The sequence below is a fragment of the Zalophus californianus genome, chromosome X (assembly GCF_009762305.2).
Source record: "Zalophus californianus isolate mZalCal1 chromosome X, mZalCal1.pri.v2, whole genome shotgun sequence".
NCBI lineage: Eukaryota > Metazoa > Chordata > Mammalia > Carnivora > Otariidae > Zalophus > Zalophus californianus.
The window spans coordinates 34446875-34472857 of NC_045612.1; the positions used below are offsets into that span (position 1 = coordinate 34446875).

The 25983-nt window shown below is 36.1% G+C and overlaps 2 protein-coding genes across 2 annotated transcripts in view; both read right to left on the reverse strand.

The window, feature by feature from the left end:
- Positions 1 to 25983, reverse strand: part of HTR2C (5-hydroxytryptamine receptor 2C) — a 282888-nt gene that overhangs the window by 91775 nt on the left and 165130 nt on the right. The gene's annotated exons all lie outside the window — the stretch shown is intronic.
- Positions 4625 to 6411, reverse strand: LOC113931513 (COUP transcription factor 2-like). The gene has a single exon (XM_035725850.1). The coding sequence runs from the start codon at positions 6387 to 6389 to the stop codon at positions 5163 to 5165; it is 1227 nt and encodes a 408-aa protein (XP_035581743.1). The 5' UTR covers positions 6390 to 6411; the 3' UTR covers positions 4625 to 5162.

Below are 25983 nucleotides of genomic sequence, written 5' to 3' on the forward strand. Positions count from 1 at the left end.
CATGATATATTCAAAGCACTGAAAGGAAAAACCCTACAACCAGGAATACTCTAACTGGTAAGGTTATTATTATTATGAAAGATAAAGAGCTTTCCGGACAAACAGAAGCTGAAGGAATTTATTTCTTATAAGAAATGTTCAAAGTGTTCCTTCAAGCCAAAAAACAAGGGCACTTATCAGGAACAAGAAAAAATATGAAAGTGTAAATCTCCCCTCAAAAGGTAAATATACAAGAAGGATAGTGAATTAATCACTTATAAAGCTAGTACATAGGATAAAAGGCAAAAGTAATAAAAATAACTGTAACTGTAAGAATTAGTTAAGGGATACACATAAAGATGTAGAATGTGACTTATAAACATAAAACATGTGGGGAAAGGAAAAATGTAGAGTTCTAGGATGCATTCAACCTTAGCCTGCTATCAACTAAAATAGATGTTAAATATCTAGACTGCTATATATGAGCCTTAGGGTAACCACAAAGCAAAAATCCATAGCAGATACACAAAAGATAATGAGAAAGGAATCTAAGCATAACACTATAGAAAGTCATCAAACCACAAGAAAAGAGAGCAAGAGAAGGAAAAAGGAACAGAGAGGAACCACAAAACAGCCAGGAAACAATGAAGAGAATTACAGTAAGTATATACCTATCAATAATTACTTTAAATTTCAATAGATTAAGTTCTCCAATCAAAAGACATAGTGTACGAATGGATTAAAAAAACACAAAACACAAAACCCATCTATATGCTGTCTTTTATAAAGACTCTCTTCGGGTGTAAGGACACACACAGACTGAAAGTGAAGGGATGGTAAAAGAGGTGTCATACCAATAGAACCCAACGGAAATTAGGGGTACCTATACTGATATCAGACAAAATAGGCTTTTAAAAAAAAGATATAACAAGGGGGTGCCTGGGTGGCTCAGTTGGTTAAGCGACTGCCTTCGGCTCAGGTCATGATCCTGGAGTCCTGGGATCAAGTCCCGCATCGGGCTCCCTGCTTAGTGAGGAGCCTGCTTCTCCCTCTAACCCTCCCCCCTCTCATGTACTCTCTCTCTCTCTCTCATTCTCGCTCTCAAATAAATAAATAAATCTTTAAAAAAAATAAAAAAATTAAAAAAAGACATAACAAAAGACACTACATACTGATAAAGGGGTCAATCCACCAAGAAGTTATAATATTTTAAAATATTTATGCAACAAACACAGAAGGACCTAAATACATAGAGCAAATACTAATAGACATAAAGGGAGAGAAATTGACAGTAATACAATAATAGTAGGGGACTTTAATACCCCACTTACATCAATGAATAGATCATCCAGGCAGAAAATTAATATGAAAATGTAAACCTTAAATTACATATTAGACCAGATAAATATATATATACAGAATATTCCATTGAAAAGTAGCAGAATACACATTCTTCTCAAGTGCACATGGAGCATTCTTCAAGATAGATCACGTTAGGCCACAAAACAAGTCTCAATAAATTTAAGAAGACTAAAATCATATCAAGTGTCTTTTCCAACCACAATGGTATAAAACTAGAAATCAATTATAAGAAGAAAACTGGAAAAACCACAAATACAACATGGATGAATCTAGAAGGCATTATAACTGAAGTAAGCCAAAGTTAGAAAGGCAAGTGCCCTAAGGTATCATAGATAAAGAAGATGTGAGACACACACACACACACACACACACACACACACACACACACACACACACACTGAAATATTACTCAACCATAAAAAAGAATTAAAATATTCCATTTGCCACAACATGGATAAGCCTAGATTATGCTAAGTGAAATACATCAGACAGAGAAAGACAAATACCATATGATTTCACTTATATGTGGAATCTAAAAAACAAAATAAATGAACAAACAAAACAAAATACTGTGTGATTCCATTTATATGAAGTTCAAGAACAGGTATTTAGCTATTGTGAGAGAAGTCAAAATAGTGATTATCTCTTGGGGCATGGTGCTGCTTATTGATCGGGTTGTGACATGAGACACTTAGGTTCCTAGTAACTGTATATTTCAATCTGGATTGTGGTTACAACTGTGTGTGTATATATGTGTGTTTAAAAAATTACTAATCTAAAGAAAACTTACTGATCTATACAATTAAGATTTTTGCACTTCATTGTATGAATACTATACCTCAAAGCAAAATAGTAATCACCTAGAAATACAAATAATCTAGTGGAATACAGATTTTCTTTCTTTCTTTCTTCCTTCCTTCCTTCCTTCCTTCCTTCCTTCCTTCCTTCCTTCCTTCCTTCCTTCCTTCCTTCCTTCCTTCCTTCCTTTCTTTCTTTCTTTCTTTCTTTCTTTCTTTCTTTCTTTCTTTCTTTCTTTCTTTCTTTCTTTCTTTCTTTCTTTCTTTCTTTCTTTCTTTCTTTCTTTCTTTCTTGAGAGTGAGCACAGGAGAAGAATGAGGACCAGAAGGAGAGGGAGAGAGGGAATCTCAAGCACGTTCTGCCCTGAGCCTGGAGCTGATATGGGGTTTGATCTCATGACCCTGAGATCACGACCCTTGATGAAATTAAGAGTTGGATGCCTAACCAACTGAGCCACCCAGGCACCCCTAGTGGAATATAATAAGAAGATACAGAAAGGAAGAATGCACACTTACATACAGATTTTAAAGAACTTTATTTTTGGAATAATTTCAGATATACAGAAAAGTTGTAAAAATAATAGTTATCGTATCTTCCCATCCAGTTTTTCACATTGTTCATATCTTATATTACCATAATACATTTGTAAAAAATGAATAAACAAATATTTTCACATTGGAACAAACAAATGGAGAAAAAATGAACTCAAAATGGAGTAAAAACTTGAATGTAAGACCAGAAACCATAAAACCCCTAGAAGAAAACGTAGGTGGTAAGTTCCTGGACATTGGTCTAAGGGACATCACTTTGGATATGACTATAGAAGCAATGGTAACAAAAGCAAAAATAAACAAATGACTCCATTAAACTAAAAAGCTTCTGCACAGGATAAGAAACCATCCACAAAATAAAAAAGCAACCTACTGAATGGGAAAAGATATTTCCAAATCATATATCCATTAAGGGACTAATTTCCAAAATATTTAAAGGACTCCCATAACCCAACAACAACAACAAAACCCCAAGAAATCTGTTTTAAAAATAAGCAGAGGATCTGAATAGACATTTTTCCACAGGAGCATCCAGATGGCTAACAGATGCATGAAAGGATGCTCAACATCACTCATCATCAGGGCAATATGAATATGCCTCAAAACAGCAGTGAGGTATCACCTCCTTAATTATCAAAATAGCTATTATCAAAAAGACAAAAAATAACAAGTGTTGGTGAGGATGTGGGATCGTTATGTTGTACACACAAAACTAACATCATGCCGTATTTCAATTACACTTCAATTTAAAAAAATTAGCTTTGATATGTTTCTTTCTGCATGGAAAGAAAACTCGCTTTGAGAAATTAGAAAAAGGTACACCTTTTAGACCAAAATTACATGGTCATTTTATAACTTTCTTTTTCCAGATTATTTAACTTAATTCAGTCTCTTATACTTAAGACGCTTTCTCTCAAGCATCAGTAAACTTTTGAGTCTTTTTTTTCCCATACCAACAGGTAGATATTTCTGACCTGGGAAATCATAAAGAGATTTTTGTGACCAAATTGTTCATGACATGCTTGTCATCTTCCCCTATCATCTACCTTCTTAAAATCCTAAAATACAATCCTGAGAGAAATTTCTCTGCATATATAAATCGATGCATTGTGTCTACTTATTTGTTTCCATGAAACTTTGGAAGGCTCTTTCAAAATTGGTGGGTTTGTGTGGTATGGAATTCCCTGGGGGACCAGGCCAAGGGAAGATGGTTTACCCTCATTTGGGGTATAGGGTGGCTCAGAAAAAGATTAGTTTTTAAGACATTAAATAAATAACACTTTAATTTCTGAGTACTTTCAATTTTCTTGGAATATAACACTTGACCAAATAGTTCAGTTATTATAACTTTTACAGTATACTGAAATATTGCACTTAAGAAAAAAAAACTTTAATTTAAAAACAAACAAACTGTAAACTCTAAGATACTGAATCAATCATGTTACCTATGAGTGCAGATAGTGTTATTTGGCCATGCCGATTTCAATCACATTTTTTTTTTAAAGGAGATAATGCCAACAATTATAATTAAAGGATTTCCAAACATAAATATAAGATTTTCATAACAATTCAAGAACTAAGTGGGACTCAATTCAAATGACAAAAATTCACTTTTTATTCAAAACGACACCATGTGTCTTAGTCACATTCCTTGCTGCCAATAAATCCCACAGTTCATTCTCTAAACTATTTTTAAAAATCTAGGTTAGTCATGGTGTCTTTTGAGGGGAGAGGCAGGGTAAGGGAAGCTAAGTGTTGTATGTGGTTCCTTCAGTTCTCAAATAAGAGTGCTCAATTTCACGTAAAATTTTTGGATACCACTTATAAGTGTGTTTCCATCATCTTTGAGTTGCCTTTTAAAGTTTGATGTCTTCCTGAGATATTTTCATGGACTCAGTTTTAATTCTTGCAGAACATATATTTTAAGGATACACAGCATTTAAAATACCAAGATTATACCAAAACTTACTATAGAACCACAGAATAAACTGGTTTGGAACTAGAACAGCAGAGAAAAGAACAGCCAGAGGTACATAGACAAAGGCCAATTAATAGTTTGGAAAAACAAAAAGACTTACTTTCTCCATTCTGCTAGTTTTCTTCCAATCTCCTTAAATCCATTTAGCAATATTTTTCAAAAGTTAACCAAAAAAAAAAAAAAAAAAAAAGAAAGGCTAATGTCCTTTTTATACAAAAATAAGTAGCAGGCTGTTCTGACCCACACAGGAGTTTTTTTGGGTTTTTGTTTTTGTGGGTTTTTTTTTTTTTTTTTGGTATTCTGTAAACAGTCTTTTTTTTTTTTTTAAACTCACAGTCCATTAAATTCTTTCCCTCTCTTCTTTGAGCAAACTTGTAACATCTATCCTCTAACAGAAGGAATTTTAAGCAAACAAGCCAGTCTTTAGCCTTTTCTCTCTCTCTGTTTCAGTGCCCCTTCTTATTTTGATTTATTTTTTGAATTGCCATATACAGCTAGTTACCACTGCTACCTGACAGTAACATATCCCGGATGAGGGTTTTGATGGAGGTTTTACCCACCAAACGGACGAAAAATAATTGCTCTATCACTGAGGAGGAGACTGTGCGGAGAGAAGGGAGGCAAAGCAAAAGCTTTCCAAATCGCATTGGTTGGTTGGGGTACTGGCTCCTAACGTACTGTTCCAAAGCACACTGGTACTTTTCCTGCAAGTTTTCCACATTGGCTACATCTGAGAGACCAGCGGCATCTGAAGTGAACAGGACCAGGGCTTTGAGGCAGCTGTACTCAGCAGGGTCGACGTGCAGAGCTTTGAACTTCTCCATTTGCTTTTGGAAAATCTGTACCTGGTCCATAAAGATGGCCCCCTGGCTGGAGGATGCCGGCGAGGTGTGTAAGCTGGTGGCGGCCAGGTATGGGATGATATGGAGGGGCATGGAGCACTGTGCCCAGTTCAGCATGAACAGGTCACACCAGGCGAGGCGAAGCAGGGCCACTTGGTCATCGATGGACAGATCAGGGAAGAAGGGTATCTTCCGGGCCCATTCAATGATGCCGAAGAGCACCCGGGCAGCCTGTTCGAAAATGTTCTCAGGGGTCGAGACATTGTTGGGCTGCACGCACTGGCTGCCGGACCCGAACAGGGTATAGGGCTCGGCATGGAGCAGCAGAGAAATATATCCAGACAGGTTGGCGTGGGAGATGAGGGATTCCTGGTTGGTCAGCACTAACTGCCCATGGCTTGGCTGGGCGGGCGGTATCTTGTTCTTGTTCACTGCTTCTCTTTTCATACCCACGTCGATGCACTTTTTGAAGCGGCAGTACTGGCACTGGTTGCGGTGGTGCTGGTCAATGCGACAGGCTTGGTTGGCGTGACATGTGAAGTTCGGGCTCTTCCCCACACTGCGCTTGAAGAAGCTCTTGCAGCCCTCGCATGTGAACTGGCCGTAGTGCTTGCCGCTGGACTTGTCCCCACATACCATGCAATCGATGAGCTGTCGCTGCTGCTGTTGCTTGTCACCGCTGGAGCCACCAAGGCTGCTCTGGCCGACAACCGCCATTTCCGCCGATGTGCTGGCTGGGCCCCCTTGGCTGGGCGTCTGTGGCAGGTACTGGGCACTGGGCGGCGGGCCTGGCTCGGGCAGCATCTGTAAGACCTGGCTGTCCTCCAAGCTGGGCATCTCATCCTGGGGGTCGCTCCCGGTGTTGACTACCGATTCCATATCTGTGGGGGCCGCGTCGGTATTTCCTGCTCTCCTGGCTGCGGATGATGGCGGCTCCTGATCTCTGGCTCCGGCGCACTGCTTGTCGTGTATTTGTGCGACAGGATGTAGGAGGGCGCCCCCGGGTGGGTCGGGGGCTGGTTGGTTGAGGTTGGTTAGTTTTTCCTTTTTTGTTTCTTTTTTGCAAAGTTTTATCAATCGCTTGTCTGGACCAGTGTATTTGTTTTATTTATTTCCTTCGGCTCGGCATTGTTGGTTTGGGGGCTTCCCACCAGGAGGGGAGGGGTGGGTGCCTGGGGCGAGGGAGTGGGAGCCGAATATGGAGAGAGAGGGAGGGTAGGGAGAACTGCAAGTGGATCGTCTGGCTTCGAGACAGAAATAGGAAACAAAAACAAAAAAATTTTTTTTTTTTCTCGGAAGATCTCACTTGCTTTCACTCTCTCCCTCCCTCTCCGGTTCACTCTTCCAGAAAAAGATTCTTACGGGTTTTTTAATTTGGGAAGGCTCTGTTGCCCAGAAGTGGGTGACTAGTACAAATGCATGCCAAAGATTATATTTCTTGGCCGATGTCGACAGTTGTAATTGCTTTCATCATTTCCATTCCCTGTGGCTAATCAGACTGTTTTGTTGTTGTTGTTGTTTTCGTTTTGTTTTGTTGTTTTTTTGATTTTTTTTTTTTTGCCACAGTCATTTAATAAAATGAAAACCAGAATAAAAAAGCAGCCAAGGCTCTTTAGCAATGAAGGTTTTTAAAGGAAAAGAGCAGAGGAAACTTTTTTCGCCAATAGAAGACAGTATAGAAAGTCATTTTGAGTGAGAAAGCTAGGGAGAAATAGGCTGCTACACTGTGCAAGGTGATTTCAGACCAACTAGGTTCAGAACTTCATGTAGTTTAACCTAGTGTCATCCATTTCCTACAGAACAAATTTATGAGAAGGGTTTGATGGCTTGGAGGCAAATCTCACCTCTGTCACTTAAAATATGTGTGATTTGGGGGTATCTTTCTGGTGCCTCAGCTTTCTTATCTGTATGATATTGGATTGTATTACTAAAGGCAGCAATTTCAGGATCCATTTTACTGCTTCTTGTATAATTTAATTTCTTCCAGTTTGGGGTAATTATAAGCATTACTGCTACAAATAATTCTTTTACACATATGTTGGTGCTTAGTTGTAAGCCATTCTCTAGGATGTATACTCAACAATGGAAGTTCTGGATTATGGGGCATACACTTTTCTAATATTACTCTATAATGCTGTATTATTTTTCAATAGTTGTATCAATTTACATTCATTCCCACCACAGTGTATGAGTTCCTGTTGTTCCACATGTTTGCAACACAAGTATAATCACACTTTAATTTCTGCTGATCTAGTGACTATTTATTGGTATTTATTGCGGTTTTAATTTCCCTGATTACTTATAAGTTTGAGCACTGCATATGTAAAGGTAATCAAACTTATTTGGATTTCTTTTGTGAAGTACCTCTTCAATTTTATCTTTTTGTCAGTCGCATTGTGTGCTTTTTTTGTTTGTTTTTAATTGATGCATTGGGCACTATATTCCAAGACTATTCTCAACTAAATGTATAGCTTGAAATTTTTTGATCACTACAAATCACTGTGTGTTCTGGCTTGTGGTTAAAAATGATAAAAAAGAGTTTCCCTCTCCAAGGCAACTCCAAGGTGCTTTTCCTTACAAACCATACGGCGGAGAGTGTGGTTCAGGTTTACCCTCCCATCAGGGTATAGTTCTGTAGTGTGCCAACTTAAAATGAGGATGATTGGTTTGTGTTCCTGTCTGCATACTTTCAAACTCCCTTGTTTAGCCAATATCTATTGGGCAAAAGTTGCTTCAATCCTGACCCTATACCTGGGTTCCAACCTTGACTAAAATTTTGCCTTCATAATTCCTTACTACCTTGTTAGTTCTTTGATATGTACACACACACACATACACACACACACGTATATCTAATGTGCTCGTTTGGTAGTGTTGTTCCAAAAAGCCTCGTCTGCCATATTTCAGAAAACAGAACTCATTGCTGAGTAAACCTATAAAATCCTGTCCTGTACCTCATGCCTCCAATTCTCTTACAGATAAGTTGACATCTAACAAAGGGAAACCGGGCTCAGAACTAGAGAGATTTTCATTAAAGTGTAGAGTTATTTGAAATACCTGCTAGCCTTTGGCTATAACCATTCCCCAGTGGCCTTCCAGAGTAGTCGTAATGTGAATCTGAATGAGCTCAGGGCCCCACTATCCATAAGCAGCATTTATCCTGCTTGAGTTTAAAGGATTCTTACTTAGAATAAGAAGCTGTATTGGAGATTTCATGTGCAAAACATCAATCCTGTCAACAGGTGCTTAACCTGCTTCCAATCTGCAGGGCACAGAAGAAAACGTATTCTATGGTTCTAATGAGTGTAGAGAAGGGAGGAAAAAGACTTGTTTTAGTATTTGCTCTCTGCTGTGCCACATGCTATTTGTATGTGTATAGCCACTTCAGATATATATATATACATATATCCACTTTGGACATTCCCTTCTGAAAGCTCAAGAAAATTACCTCTTTTCTCTATTTTACAAGGTTCTTTGAGGATAAATTGAAACAATAGTGTGTGATTGAGTTAAATATTTACTATTTGTGTTTCCTCTGTCCTTATAAGTTATCCACTGAACTGAACTGGATTCAGGTCTAGGCCCCCTTTATTGCCTTAAAGGTCTATGCAGACAACTGAAAAATGAGGCTGCAACAAGAGGCAATTTGATCTTTTGCCAAATGTCTTCTGAAATGGAATCCCAGGGAGGTTGGTCAGTCTATCATTGAGGATGTAAGATTTACACACAAAACTTTCACTATTCTCTTTCCTCATTTGGCCCTATATATATTTTATTCTCTATTTCTTTTGTTTATGCAATGTCCAAAAAGATAGTAAAGAAAGAGAATCAGGATGGGAACTGGAGTATTAGTCTGGAGCTTAAAGTTTTCCATCTCTGACCCGGGATAGCAAAGATTCCTACTACACAGCACACCTCTCTATCTAGGTCCCAGAGGACCAGTCACTGCCTCTCATATAGGACACTTCATCTCGGTAGCTCTGTTTTCATAATTGCAGACACAAACTTTTTTTAAACATGGAAATGGCAACAATAGTATATATGTGTATATATATAGTACACAAAAACACTAATCAAATATTATTCACAAGGCTAGAAGCTGACTGTTGGTAAGCTGACTTATGAGATATTGTATTTTTTTTCCTGTTCTTTGATTTCATTTTACTAAACTATCCTTCATTTGGGACACATTGTCAGAAGTTTCTGGCATGTGAACTTAAATATAATTTTCCTGATCACTTTTATTTAGGGCTTCCAAAATAACATTCTACTGAAATAAATTCCTAAAAGTAATTTTATTAATACTACTAAGATATCCCACACATACTAAGGGCCAGATATTCTTTACACATGACCTCAAACCCTCAATGCCATCTCGGTTAGATATTTATTTCTGTTTTATAGATGAATAAATTGTTATTTAGAAATAAGAAGTGATTTGCCAAGGTGAGAAGATAGTAATGTAAGGATTTAAACCCGTGTTCATCTGATACCAAAGCCCACGTTCTGTAGCACTGTAACACCTCAAAAAATACCACTGAGATTTCGTGGTATTTCATGCTTATTGACATATGCATTGAAAGATGGACTGACGTGGCACCTCCGATACATTCCACTTGCATTATTAAAAAGCCTCTTTGGAAAAGGAATGATACTAATTCTTACATCGACGGTACTACCCAGAAATGATGCAGTACATTATTTGTTGCCAAACATTTGCTGTCACGAGACATAGGCATTATACATTTCTACATTTCATCTTATTTCCTAAGGGATATTACAAAACCATTATTTGCCCCAAGGGTTTTAATTAGAAATGGATATCTCAGCTCTCCATTAGTTACCCTTAGTCAGAGTCACTGAATTTAGTCATTGCTGGTTTTGAAATTTCTCCAGGAATTATTCAAGGCTGATGCTGAAAATTAGTAGTTTTACCTAGTGACAATAAATTAGAAAATGCAAGGCTAGTAACATTTAAATTATTCACGTATTTTTAAAATAGTGAGTAAGTTCCTTGGGGGCTAGGGCCCTGTTTATTCACCTCTATATTCTTAATGCCAAATATGAAGCCTGATACAGAGTGAACTTTCAATAAATATTTGGCAACCTGAGATATTGATACATGATCCCAGAAGGTGTCTTCCAAGGCCATTTCCCCTAAGACCTTATGAACTATTCAGAATGAGTCATTTAAGACATGAACATAAAATTAACTGGACTAGAATAGATGAAATATGAATGCCGGGAAGGGCAATCAAGAAAATTTCCAGAAAAGACATGGAGATAGTTTAACTTTTTAGTACCTAATCTCAGCACTTTTTAATTATAGGGACTAGCAGAAACCCTTTTAAGGGTACTTGTACATGTATTGCTCATTTTATTCATGGTCATTTTATTTATGTTTTAGTGCCATTTTTAACATGGCCGATAGTAACAGGTAAATTTCTATCAATATATTAGTAAGTTTTTGTCATAATGTTTTTGCCATCATGTTTCTGCTTCATAGTATTTGTTATGACATTTTAAACTGTATCTATTTTTCCTTCACAAGTATTAGATAGTAGTGTGATAAAAATATATCTCTAAAAGTTACAGAGATAGAAGCTGTTGTATTTTTATTAAACTATTAGTAGAAGCATGCAATCCTGAAAAGTATATGAATAATTAAACTGGGTTTCTTTATTTTTCCTCAAAGTTGTGTTGACTTTGAGTATATTTAGAAAGTATGAAAAGGACTGTTTATGAAGCAATTTGGTAGCTGGGAAAATGCCATCTGCTTTATGATAGTCATTTAAATGCTGCCATTGTGAGCTCTTTGCTCACCAGCTGATCATGGAGACGTGTCCCTCTACTGAGCTTCTGAACTATATATTATGTGTTCAATACATTATTGCATCATTAGCACATAACCCCACATTGTTCATTATCTCTTTATACAAATTTCTGCTTCCCACCAACACATACAAACACACATGTGTGTACATATAATTATATTATAAACTCTTGTAGGCAGAGTTTGGGATTAACACATTTGTATATCCCACTGTGTTTTGTTTGTTCAGTGTGCTGAAAAAGAGCAGATATTCAATGTGTTTTATATTCATTGTGGCTTGGCACATGGGTTATAATAGTTTAATTATGACCTTTGTTTTCTTTGATCATTGTTAGAACGTCTCCATCCTGGTGGCTAACTGGTTGTTGCTGGGCCCATAAGAGCTTCTTAAAGTGCTAGAGAGAGTGGAATTTGAGCACAGGGTTGAGTGGGATGCAGCAGCTTCTGGGTAAAATATAGGCCTTAATTTCACTTAGTTATATATTTTAGAAAGGATACAGAAACCAAATCTGATAGCTATAAAATTAGATTTACAAAGTGAAAAACATTTGGGCAATTATTTGATTTATTTAATGAGTTAATAAAGGAAAATGTTTAATTCCAGTCCCTGGATGAATTCTTTGGTTTCAGTTATCTGATTTGGCTGACCAAAAAATATAAGTGAATATGTAATTGCAATTTTTGGAATGCACCTATAATATTGTTCGGCAAAAGTGATCTCCAAAAGATCAGATTAGTATCCCAAGAGCGTTTTGACAAACATAAGCTTCATTGTTAAAAAAAGCTATGATTCTATGATATCTTCAAAATTGTCTCCATTTTGAGATGATTTAAGAGCTTGTGCTCCGATCTGACAAAGACTACTCCAGGATTTAACTTTTAGAAATTATATATGGCTATTTTCAATCACACTACACAATTTTGCTTCAACTCCCTCAGAGCTCTCTCTCCCTCTCTCTTTTTTTTTTTTGAGGTAGTTTCACTTATGAAACTGGTTCTTATTACAAAAAACAAGTAAAACCTATTACAGTAATATCGCTTTATTTTGAAGTTTCAGTGGGAAGAAAAGGTAATATTTATTTCTTGTTAATATAGTCTGCATCTGTCTTTAATTTTGATTTAGAGTCTTGCCATAAAACAAGTTATGATGGGGGAGGGAAAAAGGAAGTTCTTGGGTACCTGGTTTTCAGAGTAAGGAAAGCAAAAAGAGTAAGCTCAGTCATTGAAGACAATCTCTGTTTATTGCATGTATCTACCTAAGAAAGGCCTTAGAATAATCCTGTTTTTGAGATAAAAGCAATTTTAGAGAATCTAAGACAGTCTTCTCATTCTACAAATCAGGGAAAGGAGGCTCAAAGCTAAGTGGCTTCATCTAGATTACACAGTTAGTGGCAAACATGAAAACAGAAACTAGGGGGGCGCCTGGGTGGATCAGTTGGTTAAGCATCTGCCTTGGCTTAGGTCATGATCCCAGGGTCCTGGGATGAAACCCCACATCGAGCTGCCTGCTCGGTGGGGATCTGCTTCTCCCTCTCCCTCTGTGCTCTCTCTCTGTCACTCTCAAATAAATAAATAAAATCTTAAAAAAAAAAGAAAATAGAAACTAAGCCTTCAATGCCCTATTATCCCTGAGAATTAACCAATAAAAAGATAATGTAAAAATGCAGAATACAGAAATAGTTCACAAATAAGAGTAATTCACCTAGAGTCTGGCATCACAAAGTAAACCCAAGTTACATTATAGATGGTTTTTTCTAAGAACTCTGATACGCCCCTCTTCCAGCTTTTCTCTCTGACCTGGTACCTTTCTAAATTCATTCTTTCCAGCCTCAACTTTTGCTTCTTCTCTTGGACTCTAGGCTAATCTGGAATTAATACCTGTTGTTGGAGAAGGTCTTTGAACACGGGGAGAGTTGTTTTGTCGGACCAAAACTATAGTGGACAAGATCTTTGAACATGAAGAGGGTTGTCTTATAGGCCAAAAACTATAGTGATGTCCTTTTAGCCTATAAACATGTGTAAGTCTCTCATCTGCAATTAAAGTACTTCTTGACCTTCTTTTCCCTCTAATAAATATTACCTGTCCTAAGAGTCAGAACCAAGACTGTCTAAAAATTATTTCATAAAAACCAAATATAATGTATGGACTTTGTTTGGGTCCTAATTTAAATGAACAAACTTGTTCAGATCCTAATTTGAGTTAACTGGGAAAAATGAATATAGACTGGGTAGTAGATGATAATTCAGTAACCATTTTAATTTTATTAGGTAGCATAATGTTATGGTGCTAGGTTTAAAATGTCATTGTAATTAAAGATGTATAAAGAAGTATTTCCAAGGGCAGGACTTCCAGAATGGTAAAATGAGGACTTTGGGGGAGCCTCTCTCACAAAAGCAATAAAAATATTTGCAAAATGGTGAAAATTGACCATTTCAGAATTTTGGAAAGTGAGTGGGGCCTGACTTGTTTTGGAGCTCCATATGAAGCTCCATCCCCACAGCACTGTATTTAGAGTCGTTTTCTTGAAACACCCTATTCCCAGAGCATTGTGGTTAATTGACATGACTCTGAGTTCAGGTCTTCAGAAGAAGTCCTATTCATAGGGTATTATTGAAACAATAGCAGTAAGTTGGACTCAGTAACACTACAATTTCCTAAGGCTGTGAATTCATTGGAACCAACAAAAACCTGGCTAAAAATTAAGAAGGAATACCTCGGTAATAGGAATAAGACCAATATAGGGGATTTTAAAAAGCTCCAAGATATTCCAGGAGATCTAAAAAGCTGCACACGTGTGTGGCTCTGCACATGCCTAAAAAAGCCCAGAGAGGACCCCAATAATTCAACTCTTGCTGTCCTTGGTGCCCTGCTCAAATAAGAAGTAAAAGCTAAGACTAACATGTAAACTCTCCCAAATCTGAAGATGCAACTTCACCCAAAAATCAAAGAGTGGAACAATAACTGGCTTAAAGCATTAAATGAAATATTGGCTAATCACAAACTATGCTGATCCAGGGGTAATTTCTAAGAAGCCAGGCTTAAAAATAAAAACAAGAATTAAAGGAAAAAGCTACCAGAGAAAATAGCAACTACACGTGGCAAGAAATACAGAATCTACAGAATTAATTTAGGAAAGTCACTAAAGCAAGCAGGAATAAGAAAAAAAACACAACATCAACAACAAACACTGAGAATAGGGGGATCCGACTCTGAAGGTGTTACAATATATTATTTAAAATGTCCACTTTTCAAGATGCAAAGAAACAAGACAGTATGGCCCATAGACAGGAATAAAAGTAGTCACTCTCTAGTGTCCTGGAGGAGGCTCAGATGTTCAATTGATTAGACCAAGAGTTTAAATCAGCTATGAAAATATGGTTAAAAAAGTAAAGGAGACTATTATTTCAAGAACTAGAGGAAACTATGATAATGTTTTATTGAATAGGTAAAACCTATTAAGAGACAAAAATTCATCTAAAATTAAAAAGTAAAAACAAATAGAAATTCCGGAGTTGAAAAATACAGTAACTGAAATTATAAATTCACTTGATGAGCTTAACAGAGGAATTCAGCAGGCAGAATAAGGATCAATGAACTTGAAGATAGGTCAAAAGAGATTATCCAGTCTGAAGAACAGAAAGAAAAAAAATAAAGAAAAATGAACAGAGTCTGTGGGACACCATCAAATGTATGCATAATTTGAGTCCTTAAAAGAGAAGGGAGAGGGGTAGAGGCTGAAAAAATGTTGAAGAAACAATGGCTGAAATTTTCCTAAATTTGATAACCAAATTTGATGGGAAACATTAATTTTGACCTAAAAAGCTCAAGGAACACCAATTAGGATACATATTGGGAAGGATTACAAGACACTTCAGAGTCAAACAGTTGAAAGACAAGAAGCAAATTATGAATGTAGCATGAGATAAATAACGCGACACATATGGGATGACTCAAAAAAGTTTAATAGCTGACTTCTCATCAGAAACCACAAAGGTCAAAAGGCATTGGGGTGACATACGTAATTCAAAGACAGTCAACAAAGAATTCTATATTCAGTAAAACTATCCTTCAGATATGAAAAAGAGGTGAAGACGTTTGTAGATAAACAAAAACAGAACTTGTTATCAGCATACTTGACCTATAATAACTACTAAAGGGAATCCTTCAGCTAAAATGAAAGGCTAGATGGTAACTTGAATCTATATGTATTAAAACACTTTTCTCTTAAATGGTTTAAAAGACAACTACATAAACAATAATACAAAACTATTTTGATGTGTCATAACGTAGAAAGATGTAATTTGCATGACAATAATAGCACAGAGGGGGAAGGAAGGAAAGTACACTGGAGCAAAATTTCTACACACTTGAAATTTAATATAAATCGTGATAGTTTTTTAAAAAAGATTTTATTTATTTATTTGAGAGAGAGAGCGAGCTAGAAAGAGAGCACAAGTGGGGGAGTGGGAGAAGCAAGCACCCTGCCAAGCAAGGAGCTGGATGAGGGTCTCTATCCCAGGACCCTGGGATCATGATCTGAGCCCAAAGCAGATGCTTTACTGACTGAGCCACCCAGGCGCCCCATAAATCTTGATTATTTTAAGTTAAGGCACACATTATAGGGAGTGACTGCTAATTTGTATGGGGTTTGGTTTGGGGTGATGAAAATATTCTGGGATTAGATAATGATGATTGCTTGACTTCATGAATATACTAAAACCCACCACATTTTATACTTAAAAGGGGTGAGTTTTATGGCCTATAAAATGTGTCTTAATTTTTAAAAAAGAAGGAAAATAAAAAGATGCATTGTAAGCCCCAGAGCCACCACTAAAAATGTTCCAAAAAACAGTAAAAAAATCAACAAAGGAATTTAAATGGTACAGTAGAAAATATCTCTATCATCTCTAGTTGACAACAAGGTAAAAAATTATTAAGAACTTTCTGTGAGTAGCAGTAGTTGGTCTTTCAAAATTCAGAAAAATAGTCATGGTGGCAGGAAATTGTGTGGAAAAGCAGTGACTTTGAATTTGTTTCCAAATATGTCATTCTTTCTGAAGTGTATGTGAGGGGGTTGGGTCCTTCTTTAAGGAAAAAATTTTAAACCTCTTGTATAATTTTTACTTATTAGTATATTGTTTTCAAGTCAACATATATGCATTTTTTTCCTGCCAGATTTCTTAAGTATGGATAATAACGTCTGTAATGAAGGACTGCTCTAAAGTTTTGATGAACAATGAAAGTAAAAATATTAAATTAGAGAAACTGCTATTGTTTGTGTGACACAGCAAAGCCGACAGGGAAGAGTATATAGGATTTGTGGTTAGATCCATACTTCCCCCCTGTACAACCTGAACTTAGGTTTCCTTATCTGTATAGGTAAATAATAGCACCCAGTTTATGTAATTGTATTAGATTAAGTCATAAGATTTGAGTAACGTGTTTGGCGTATAGCTGGGCCCAAATATATATCATAGTTATCACTATAATTAGTCTTATTTTTGTTATTGTTATTGTTTTATAGCATATAGTAATTTCCTCAAGCCCATGATTCTCATCTAGTAGGCATGAATTTAAAAAATCAATAGGTAGGGGGCACCTGGGTGGCTCAGATGGTTAAGCGTCTGCCTTCGGCTCAGGTCATGATCCCAGGGTCCTGGGATCGAGTCCCGCATCAGGGTTCCTGCTAGGTGGGGAGCCTGCTTCTCCCTCTGTCCCTACCTCTCTCTCTCTCTCTGACTCTCATGAATAAATAAATAAAACATTAAAAAAAAAAACCAATAGGTAAGAAGTAAGGTAAGGTGAGGTTTACCTTTGCCATCTGACTGTTTTTCCTTCCTGTACTTTTATTTTTCCTATTAACTATCACCTTTGTGTACTGTTAAATTGTCTTTTTTTTCCCCAAGTATTCCTAACACATGTCTGAAAAAAAATGCAGGAAGACATAAGGTAGGGCTACAAGTGTCATGTAATGGCATGCGCCATATCTTTTGAGATTCTTTGTTTATTTCACAGTAAAAACTAGATAGATCTTAATCACATTGTCACAATATTTTACATCAGAATTAAATACAGTCTTAGATTTCCTTACCACATTTTCCCTTTTTCATTTGGCTATTTATATAACTAGTTAGAGTTTCATAAAGTGAAACTTTTGGGAGAATGAGCCACAGTAAAAGTTAATTCAGTAATTTGTCATAGTCTTGCATGCTAAAAAAATTACTTATGAAATGGTGGTCTTCAAAAATTGTTTTTATATTTTTAAATAAAATAAATTTTGGGGAAGTACTCATTTAACTTTCCCACTCTACTTAAACTACAGGACATTTACCTTACTTCATTATAATTAAACCAAGAAAAAGATATATATTATATTATAATATTAAAACCAAGAAAATACTACCAGAACATTTGTTTTAGTAGAGGTGGAAGCAGAGGGTTTTAATTTTCAGATGCATATCTGTAGCCAGAGGTTTGGTTCAATGCAATACTAAAAATATCTTAAAATTGTATTGAGACTTAAAGTTTACTAAATATTTTCAATTTCAGTCTTTAATATTTACAAATACCTATAAAGTAGATGCTAAGTGAGATAATGTAAGTTAAAATACTTATCATGATGGGTACACAGTAAAAGCTAGTCATTCATAAAGGAGACTCTAATTCTGAGGGATATCTCTTGATTTTCCCAAAGTCACAGTATTAGTATGGCATTATTTAAGAGTCATTTGATCAAAAACATCTAGCTAAAATACAGTATTTTTTTAGTCAGGATTGGAGTTAAGGACATGAAAATACAAAATTCAAATATGTATATGATTAACATTAATATTTAGCTTTAATATAAGTTTTCTATGAAGCAATTTTCTTTTTATTGGTAACTAAGCAAAATATCATGTTTAGTGGAAATAGTTTGCTATCTTTATTTCTTACTCCAGTTGCCCTTTTAGAGAACACAAGGGTTGATTACAATGGTATATATGTCCCACCCACTGGTGAAACTCATGTATATACAGAGACTGTAATCAGGTTTTTGAGGAAATGAAAATTAGACTTCAGTCTCCCCCATCATGAGAAATACTTCAAAGAACATAAGGAATGTACTTTTCATTATTTATCTACACTCTATTTTGGATGTTTTCCATGTGAAATTAAATACATTGAAAGTTAGCTATTAGCTTAATAGCACATATTTAGCTTCCTCCTCTGTACTTGTTCCTAAAATATGAAACCCAGAAAAGTTCTTTCTCCCTATAAATATGAAGGAGATATTAAACCGAGAATGTATGAGATGGAGTTTAAGTAAAATAGAAAAATAAGAAAGTGCTTAGTAAATATTAAATACCTTTCTTTTAGTTCCCCTTCAAGGTTTTTTTCTACATAATTTTGAGGAAAAAATACTGTATGTTTTTTATTAGCTAGTCTAATTCTTTCAGGTTCTAAAAATGATCTTGATCTAGAATAAGGAAAGCTTTTGCTCTACAGAAGATAGTCTGACCCTGTTCTCCTATGTGCACTCTAAATACTAATTCAGAATACTTTCTTTTCTGCTTCATTCCGAATAGGGTTAAAATCCACGGATGCTGTGATACCAGAATTACATAGAAAGTAGAAATAAAGAATCTACAACAGCTTGGGCTACTTTGTAATTGTATACACTTCCATAAAGACCCTCAAATATCTCTTAACATGTAATTCAATAATAAAAATAAAGATAAACAGGTAATTAAAATTCTATCTCCACAACCTATTTTATTAACTATTTCTCAGTGAGCAAATCTACAGTGTAAAAAAAATCTCATTCAACCTTGATTGTCTTGATATTCTTTTTAAAAGAAACAATGTCATTAAGTCACACAAAAAAAATCCATAAAGCGTGTTTTGGGGACTTAGTGTTATGTGAACAACATGTAAGCACCTTGTCTGTGCTATATTTTGAATGCAGAACAATTAGAGTGCAAAGATTTTAGATTTTTGATCTTTTATTTGGAACACAAAACAAATTTCAGCGCTCACTGAATATGGAAATTTGACTAAGGAGGAAAAGAAAAAAAATCAACTTTTAACAATTATTCCAAAGACCCAGATACTACACAGTTCAAGCGTTGTGTTGGAAGTATATGGAGGTAAATGAGAACAATTAAGATTCATAGTTGTAAGAGATTCATTTAGCATATGAAAGGCAGCTTTCAAGATTGAATTACTGCCCTTTGAGATAAAAGCTAAGTAGGCTATTCTTTAATCATCTCATAATGTTTAAGAGTGAGGGTTATGTTGCTGGACATCTTGGCTCTTTCCGTAGTTTGGCTATTGTGGACATTGCTGCTATATACACTGGGGTGTTGAATCACAGACCTGTACCTCTGAAACAAATAATACAATTATATGTTAAAAAAAGAAGATAGTAGGAAGGGTAAAATGAAGGGGGGGAAATCGGAAGGGGAGACGAACCATGAGAGACTGGACTCTGAGAAACAAACTGAGGGTTCCAGAGGGGAGGGGGGTGGGGGGATGGGTTAGCCTGGTGATGGGTATTAAAGAGGGCACATTCTGCATGGAGCACTGGGTGTTATGAACAAACAATGAATCATGGAACACTACACCAAAACAAATGACGTAATATATGGTGATTAACATAACAATAAAAAATTAAAAAAAAACTAATGATGTAATGTATGGTGATTAACATAACATAATAAAATAAAATTTAAAAAAAGAGTGAAGTTTATGTATACATAGTCCATTCATTCTAAGCAAATTTTTTTTATATGTTCACTTAGATGGCAACAAGGGATAAAATGTCTTCTGAGTTAATAATATTTAATTAATGAGTAGGTTTTTCATCTAGGGTCTCTTACTGGGACTAATCAAGCTGATTATCCCAATCATAGGCACATAAAAGCGTGTGTGAGACATAACCCTGTTGTATGAAATAGTAATTCTTCTTTTCATCTCCCTATCATTCACAGAAACACTATACTCCTAGCTCCATAATGATAATTTCAGACTCCAAGTAAGTAACTTGTTCAGTGACATCAGTAGGAAACTTAATTATAGAACCTCAAAACATAGAAGAAAACCTAGAAAATATCTAGTTCAACCTCCTACTCAAAGCAGAAATTCCTTGTATAACCTTCAGTAATGGAGTGGTTACTCTCCTTGAAAGATAGAGCTTCTCATCAATAAAGACCATTTTATAGAACCCTAATCTGCTTCTTTCGTTATCTTTTACCATTTATCTGGTTCTCACCTTTTGAAGCTATATGAGCATGAAAATGTTTCTACTATTTGAAGATATATTCTGCCCCTCCCTCACTTCTCAATTCTATTTTCCAATTACATGGCAGCAAAGGCATTGAAACGTGAGCTTTTGAACTATGTGTCTAAGAGGGTGTTTAGGGTCTGAAATGCACTGAAATGAAATGATTTTGAACAAAGCTATGGTTCTAAAAGAGTGTCTAGTAACTGGGACCATGTACAGCACTAGTGAGTGTACAGTTAACTATTAACTATTATTATCACTCTAGAGCTTGGGGAAATTACTCCTGGATCTACAAGAGATTATTTTTTTTTTTAACTTATGTTCCTTATGTCTTTAGAACCATATCAAGACAGGAAGCATGAATCAACATTTGGTTGAAGTCTTCAGGAACATAGCATGTGCCACCTTTATGGGGATCAGTGGCAGAAATACTAGTCTGAGTAGCTGGGGAAGTGGGGTCCTTAAATATCAGCAATCTAAATGGAAACGGGTATTAGCCTTTTATGGCCCTAAAATCAGATAATTGTATACCTCAGTTTTCCTCATCTTTAAAGTGGGGAAAAAGTAAAATTCTACCTACATGTTGGTTGTGGGTAGTAAATGAGGTAATAGACATAGAGTAAGAGCTGAAGGATCAGAGTATGTCACCCCAAAATGGGCCATTTTGGCATAAGAATTATTTTGAGCTGAAAGCAACTGAGAAACAGAAGATTCAGAAAAAGCTTTCTACCCTCCCCTTTACTGTCTAAAGGTAGAGTATAAATTTCCCTTTTTTAAGGTCCCCTCCCATACCAAGAAGGGAATTATTCTTAATCACTGGAAACATACTTATTCCCAGGACTGCACAAAATTAAATCTGCATAACAAGCCTTATTAAAAATAACCCTTACTGTCCGTTAGTTTTCCCCATATATTTACCTTCCAACAATTTACCACCCCAAGAAGACCAAAGCCCTTTTCTTTTGTCTTGTCACTTCTCTATAATTTATTGCTCTTTGTTGAGATGGTTCATAAGCCCCAGGTTTAACCATTTCTTTGAGTCTTTACTTCTTTTCTATGAATGTCTTCATATGCATTAGTAACAAACTCTTTTTTTTTTAAAGATTTTATTTATTTATTGAGAGGGAGAGAATGAGAGATAGAAAGCACGAGAAGGAAGAGGGTCAGAGGGAGAAGCAGACCCCCTGCTGAGTAGGGAGCCGGATGCAGGACTCGATCCCGGGACTCCAGGATCATGACCTGAGCTGAAGGCAGTCGCTTAACCAACTGAGCCACCCAGGCGCCCGGTAACAAACTCTCTTGTTAATCTGCCTTTTGCCAGTTTAATTTGCAGGACCCCAGTACAAGTTTATCCTCCCAGACAGTGCTCAATTAAAGCTAGCTATTATAATTATTATCATCATCTTCCTTACCATCAGAACCTGGCACCAAGCATGCATTCAGTTAAGTGTTAGTTGCTGTTATTTAGACAGTGCTGGCTCTATGCCTATAGTCAAATGACTCTTACAAGTAGCACTGGAATATTAACTAAAATTATATTTTGAATTTATTTTGTGAATTTATTAGAGAATTAAAGCAGTAATTAATCTGCAAAAATTGTACATCTCTAAGGACGAAAGAATAAAAATAAAATAAAAAAGAATAACTCAAGATAGCAGACTCTAGAGATACGAACAAGAACCAGAACTTCTGGATTGTATTCTTTAATTTTCTGTAAATATACTGAGTGCCATTGTTCCTTTTTACACTCAGAATTGAAACTTACCTGGTAAAGAACTTTTTACCATAGGGTAAAGAGCCTGCAATAAGATGATTATGTGTATTTGAAGAGGGAAAGGAGATATTAGAAGACATTTGAATGAAGAAGTAAAGATTCATAGGTCTAGATGTGCGGGGGCAGGAAATCCTCAGTATCTAATCTTATGAGTTATTCATTTATTCATTAAAAAATGCCAGATACAGGGGTAAATTCTAGGTATATACAAGTACACAAGACTGGCAAGGTCACCACTTAGCCTTTCAAAGGGAGGTTTTTGTGTGGATGCCTGAGAACAGGATTTAAGGCATCAGTAAATAAACTCTAAATCAGCCCTATAAAGTGTGTTAACCCTGGGAGACAACAATAAATAAAAACCAAAAACACCCCAAAACAAACAGAAAACCCCAGAAAGCTGTTTTACAGAGAGATTTTGTGAAGGGGGCAGGGACAAGCATTGCTTTTTCAATGTTTGGATAACAAAGCTTTCCACAAATTATGGAGGGACGTATTCCCAATTTTCGCAAGGAACACTGTGTATAATAAAGATGGAAGCAAATGCGGTACCATGTGCTATCTTGAGGGTTTGTAGGTTTGGCAGCACCAAGTAACAGCACCCAAGGCAGGTAAGAAGCAGCATTTTCATGGTGGTGAAATGGCAGAGCATCAGCAGAGACCACAATGCCTGGTGGGAGATTGTGGATGCCCAACAGACATGGCGGTACTCAGCAGATGCCCAGCAAATGATGATGGATACCCAGTGGTAGATGATGGATGCCCAGTGGAAGATGATGAATGCTCAATGGGAGATGATGGATGACCAGCAGATACAGGGAATGGTAGCAGGTAATGGTGGATACATACGTGCTTGATGAAAGGCCAGAACAGCCGCAGCAGTGCATGATGCAGATTGATTTATTCCTGATTACATGTGAGCAGCTCCTAGGGTCTTCTAGAAATACTTGGAGAGAAGGTGTGTATTTTTCTAGGGGACTGGAGTAACTTTGTAAGCTCATGGGGGTCACAAGCCAGTGACTTTAGGGTATTAATATCAAGATTGTCTCTCTTGTGCTACTAAACTGGGAGGCCTATCTCAAACTTCAGTGCTTTTAGGGCCAGGTAGGCAATATGAGGTAAGACAGCTAGGTGTAAGAAAATGGGGAGTAATAGAAAACACAGCAAAGATGAAACCTACACACTAGTGAAAGGCATTCGTTTACAAAGTTTTTAAAATCATTGGCTAGGCCAAAACAAAATGCGCATGTAGGCAGAAATCAGATAAAGGGCTGTGAGTTCATTACCTCTGGTTTAGGTGAACACTGAGTATCAGTATCATAGAACTTAATACATCATTTATCTAAGAATGTGTACCACCTTTACACAAATAAGAAAATTGTTTCATTTTGAGAAAGAGTTCTGGGTGTACAAATTGTGGAGCTATTTTATATACATCAGAAGACTGTTTTGTTATTTGTTAACCAATTCAAAGAAATCAGAGAGATTCTATTTATCTCATGTTTATTTCTACAAACTATAGCTTTTCCAAAATATTCAGGACAACGTGGACTCCACTGAAGGAGTTTTGATGGAATCCCTGAAAATCCCCAGGATGACAGTGGAAAACGTAAGGGTGGATCTATGATTCTCAGATATATTCCCAACTCTTTTTTCCAAATGTACTTCTAGAATTTGGGTTGGATAAAATCTATGCTTTACTAAAAGGTCTAAGTCTCTAGCAAAAGGGATTTAGAATTTAAGGAATTCTTCAAAAGAAATGAAGATAGAATTATAAAATGGAGGAAGGCTTAGCTTAGAAGCATATATTCCATTTTAATGGAATAAATTCCAAAGAACATTTACTATCTTTATATATATAGATACTTATATAGTTATAGATTTAAAAATTATATTAAATATATATATAAATATATATGTAGTAATTTTGTAGGAAAGTAGCTAAAGATTAGTTTGGCTGAACATTAGTTTCATCATGCTAACCCATGAAAAAAACAAATTATGGTTATTATTTTGTGAGGATTACATGAGTTAATACATGCAAAATTCCTTGTAGAATGCCTAGGAAATAGTATGTTCTCAATTAATGATATTTATTATAAAATGTGAAGATGAAATATGGTGATTGTAGTCTTGTGCTTTATGGAGTTACTAGTCAACAACTTTTGTTCTCTCTACTTCTAGTCTTCAGATCCTTTCAAAATCCCATTAACATGCTTAAACAGCTCATTAATTTCCTTTGTATAGAGACAACCCTATGGTATATTTTGATAGCAAGCCCTTTTAGAACTTCCACAGGAAACTTATTTCTGATCAATAGATTTCTTGACTGGAGCGAACTGAGGACCAAACTCAATACACTTACACTTAAAGGATACAGATTGAGTATTTAGTTAATTATTACAACTAGCCCTACTTTAGAAAGATACTATAAGGAATTTTTAAAATCTTTAAAAAATTATGCTGATGTTTACTTGCTTTAGTCCATTAAAATGGGTGTGTATAAATTGTGTTGTTTTCAATTTTAAAAAGTATTTTCTCTAAATAAAAAGAAAAGCTATTAAAATAGATCATGCATTTTCTTAACAAATGACCTAGAAGCTACTTTTGTACAGAGATGTTTGCATGATATGCATGCCAGTGGTGAAGGGAGAACCTTTGTTCTCCAAATCCCCTGGAAGCCTAGATTGGTTGAGGAATTGCAATTGAATGATAAATATGTTGTCTGAAAAGAAATCATGGCTAGCAGAAAGAGGACTTCAGCTGGTATAATTCCACTGTGGTAAAATAAATGACGTATATAAAAGCATCATGAGTGCTCAGTGGTAGATATTATGTGATAATGTCTGGATAGAGAATAAGAAATTCAAGAAAGGACTACCCATACTTGCATAAATTAATCCAATAGCTTTGAAAGAGAAATCACTCTCATCTGGCATCCCCATATATTGGTAGGAGAAAATGACCCAAGAGAAAAGCTATAAACACTTGGCAGGAAGACTCTTCTTTTGGAGGACATCCATTACAAAACGATGTAGAAATTTATAATAATTAATAATAATAATAAATTGCAGTTTAATCCTGCAAAGTTATGTAGATTGGCAAGTGTGTGGTTTCAACAGTTAAAATTTTCTTTTTGCCTATTGCTTTTTGCTTATTCCTGGGAAGGCTATTTTCCCCAGTCATTCCCCTGTCCTTACTCCAAAAGTATCTGTGCCTTACGAATGACTAAGTTTCTGAAATGAAGATGCTCTTTGAAGATACTCTTCTGCCTCTACCTCACCAACTGGACTGTAATTTCCATAAACTTATGTGTCTTTTCTTTTCCTGCTGTATTCCTTAATGCATATTGAGTGGTCAAAACTAATGAATGAATGATATCAAATTGATGCCCACTGAATCTGAGTAAATGGTAATGAGGTGGGAGAACCCCGTTGAGGAGAACCATGGTGGGCAGGGGGGATAAGGTGGCGATTTCCAAGTTGCAGTAATGTGTGCTGAGAAGTTGTTACTCCACGAAGTGTGAGAAGGATGGATCAGACCCTAGAGCAGGCAAGGTGTCAGACAGCACGACTTTGTTTCACTTAGCAATGAGTTTGTACAAAG

Excerpts from the sequence above, each read along its gene's own strand:
- LOC113931513 (XM_035725850.1), bottom strand. The coding sequence starts at position 6,389 with ATGGAATCGGTAGTCAACACCGGGAGCGACCCCCAGGATGAGATGCCC.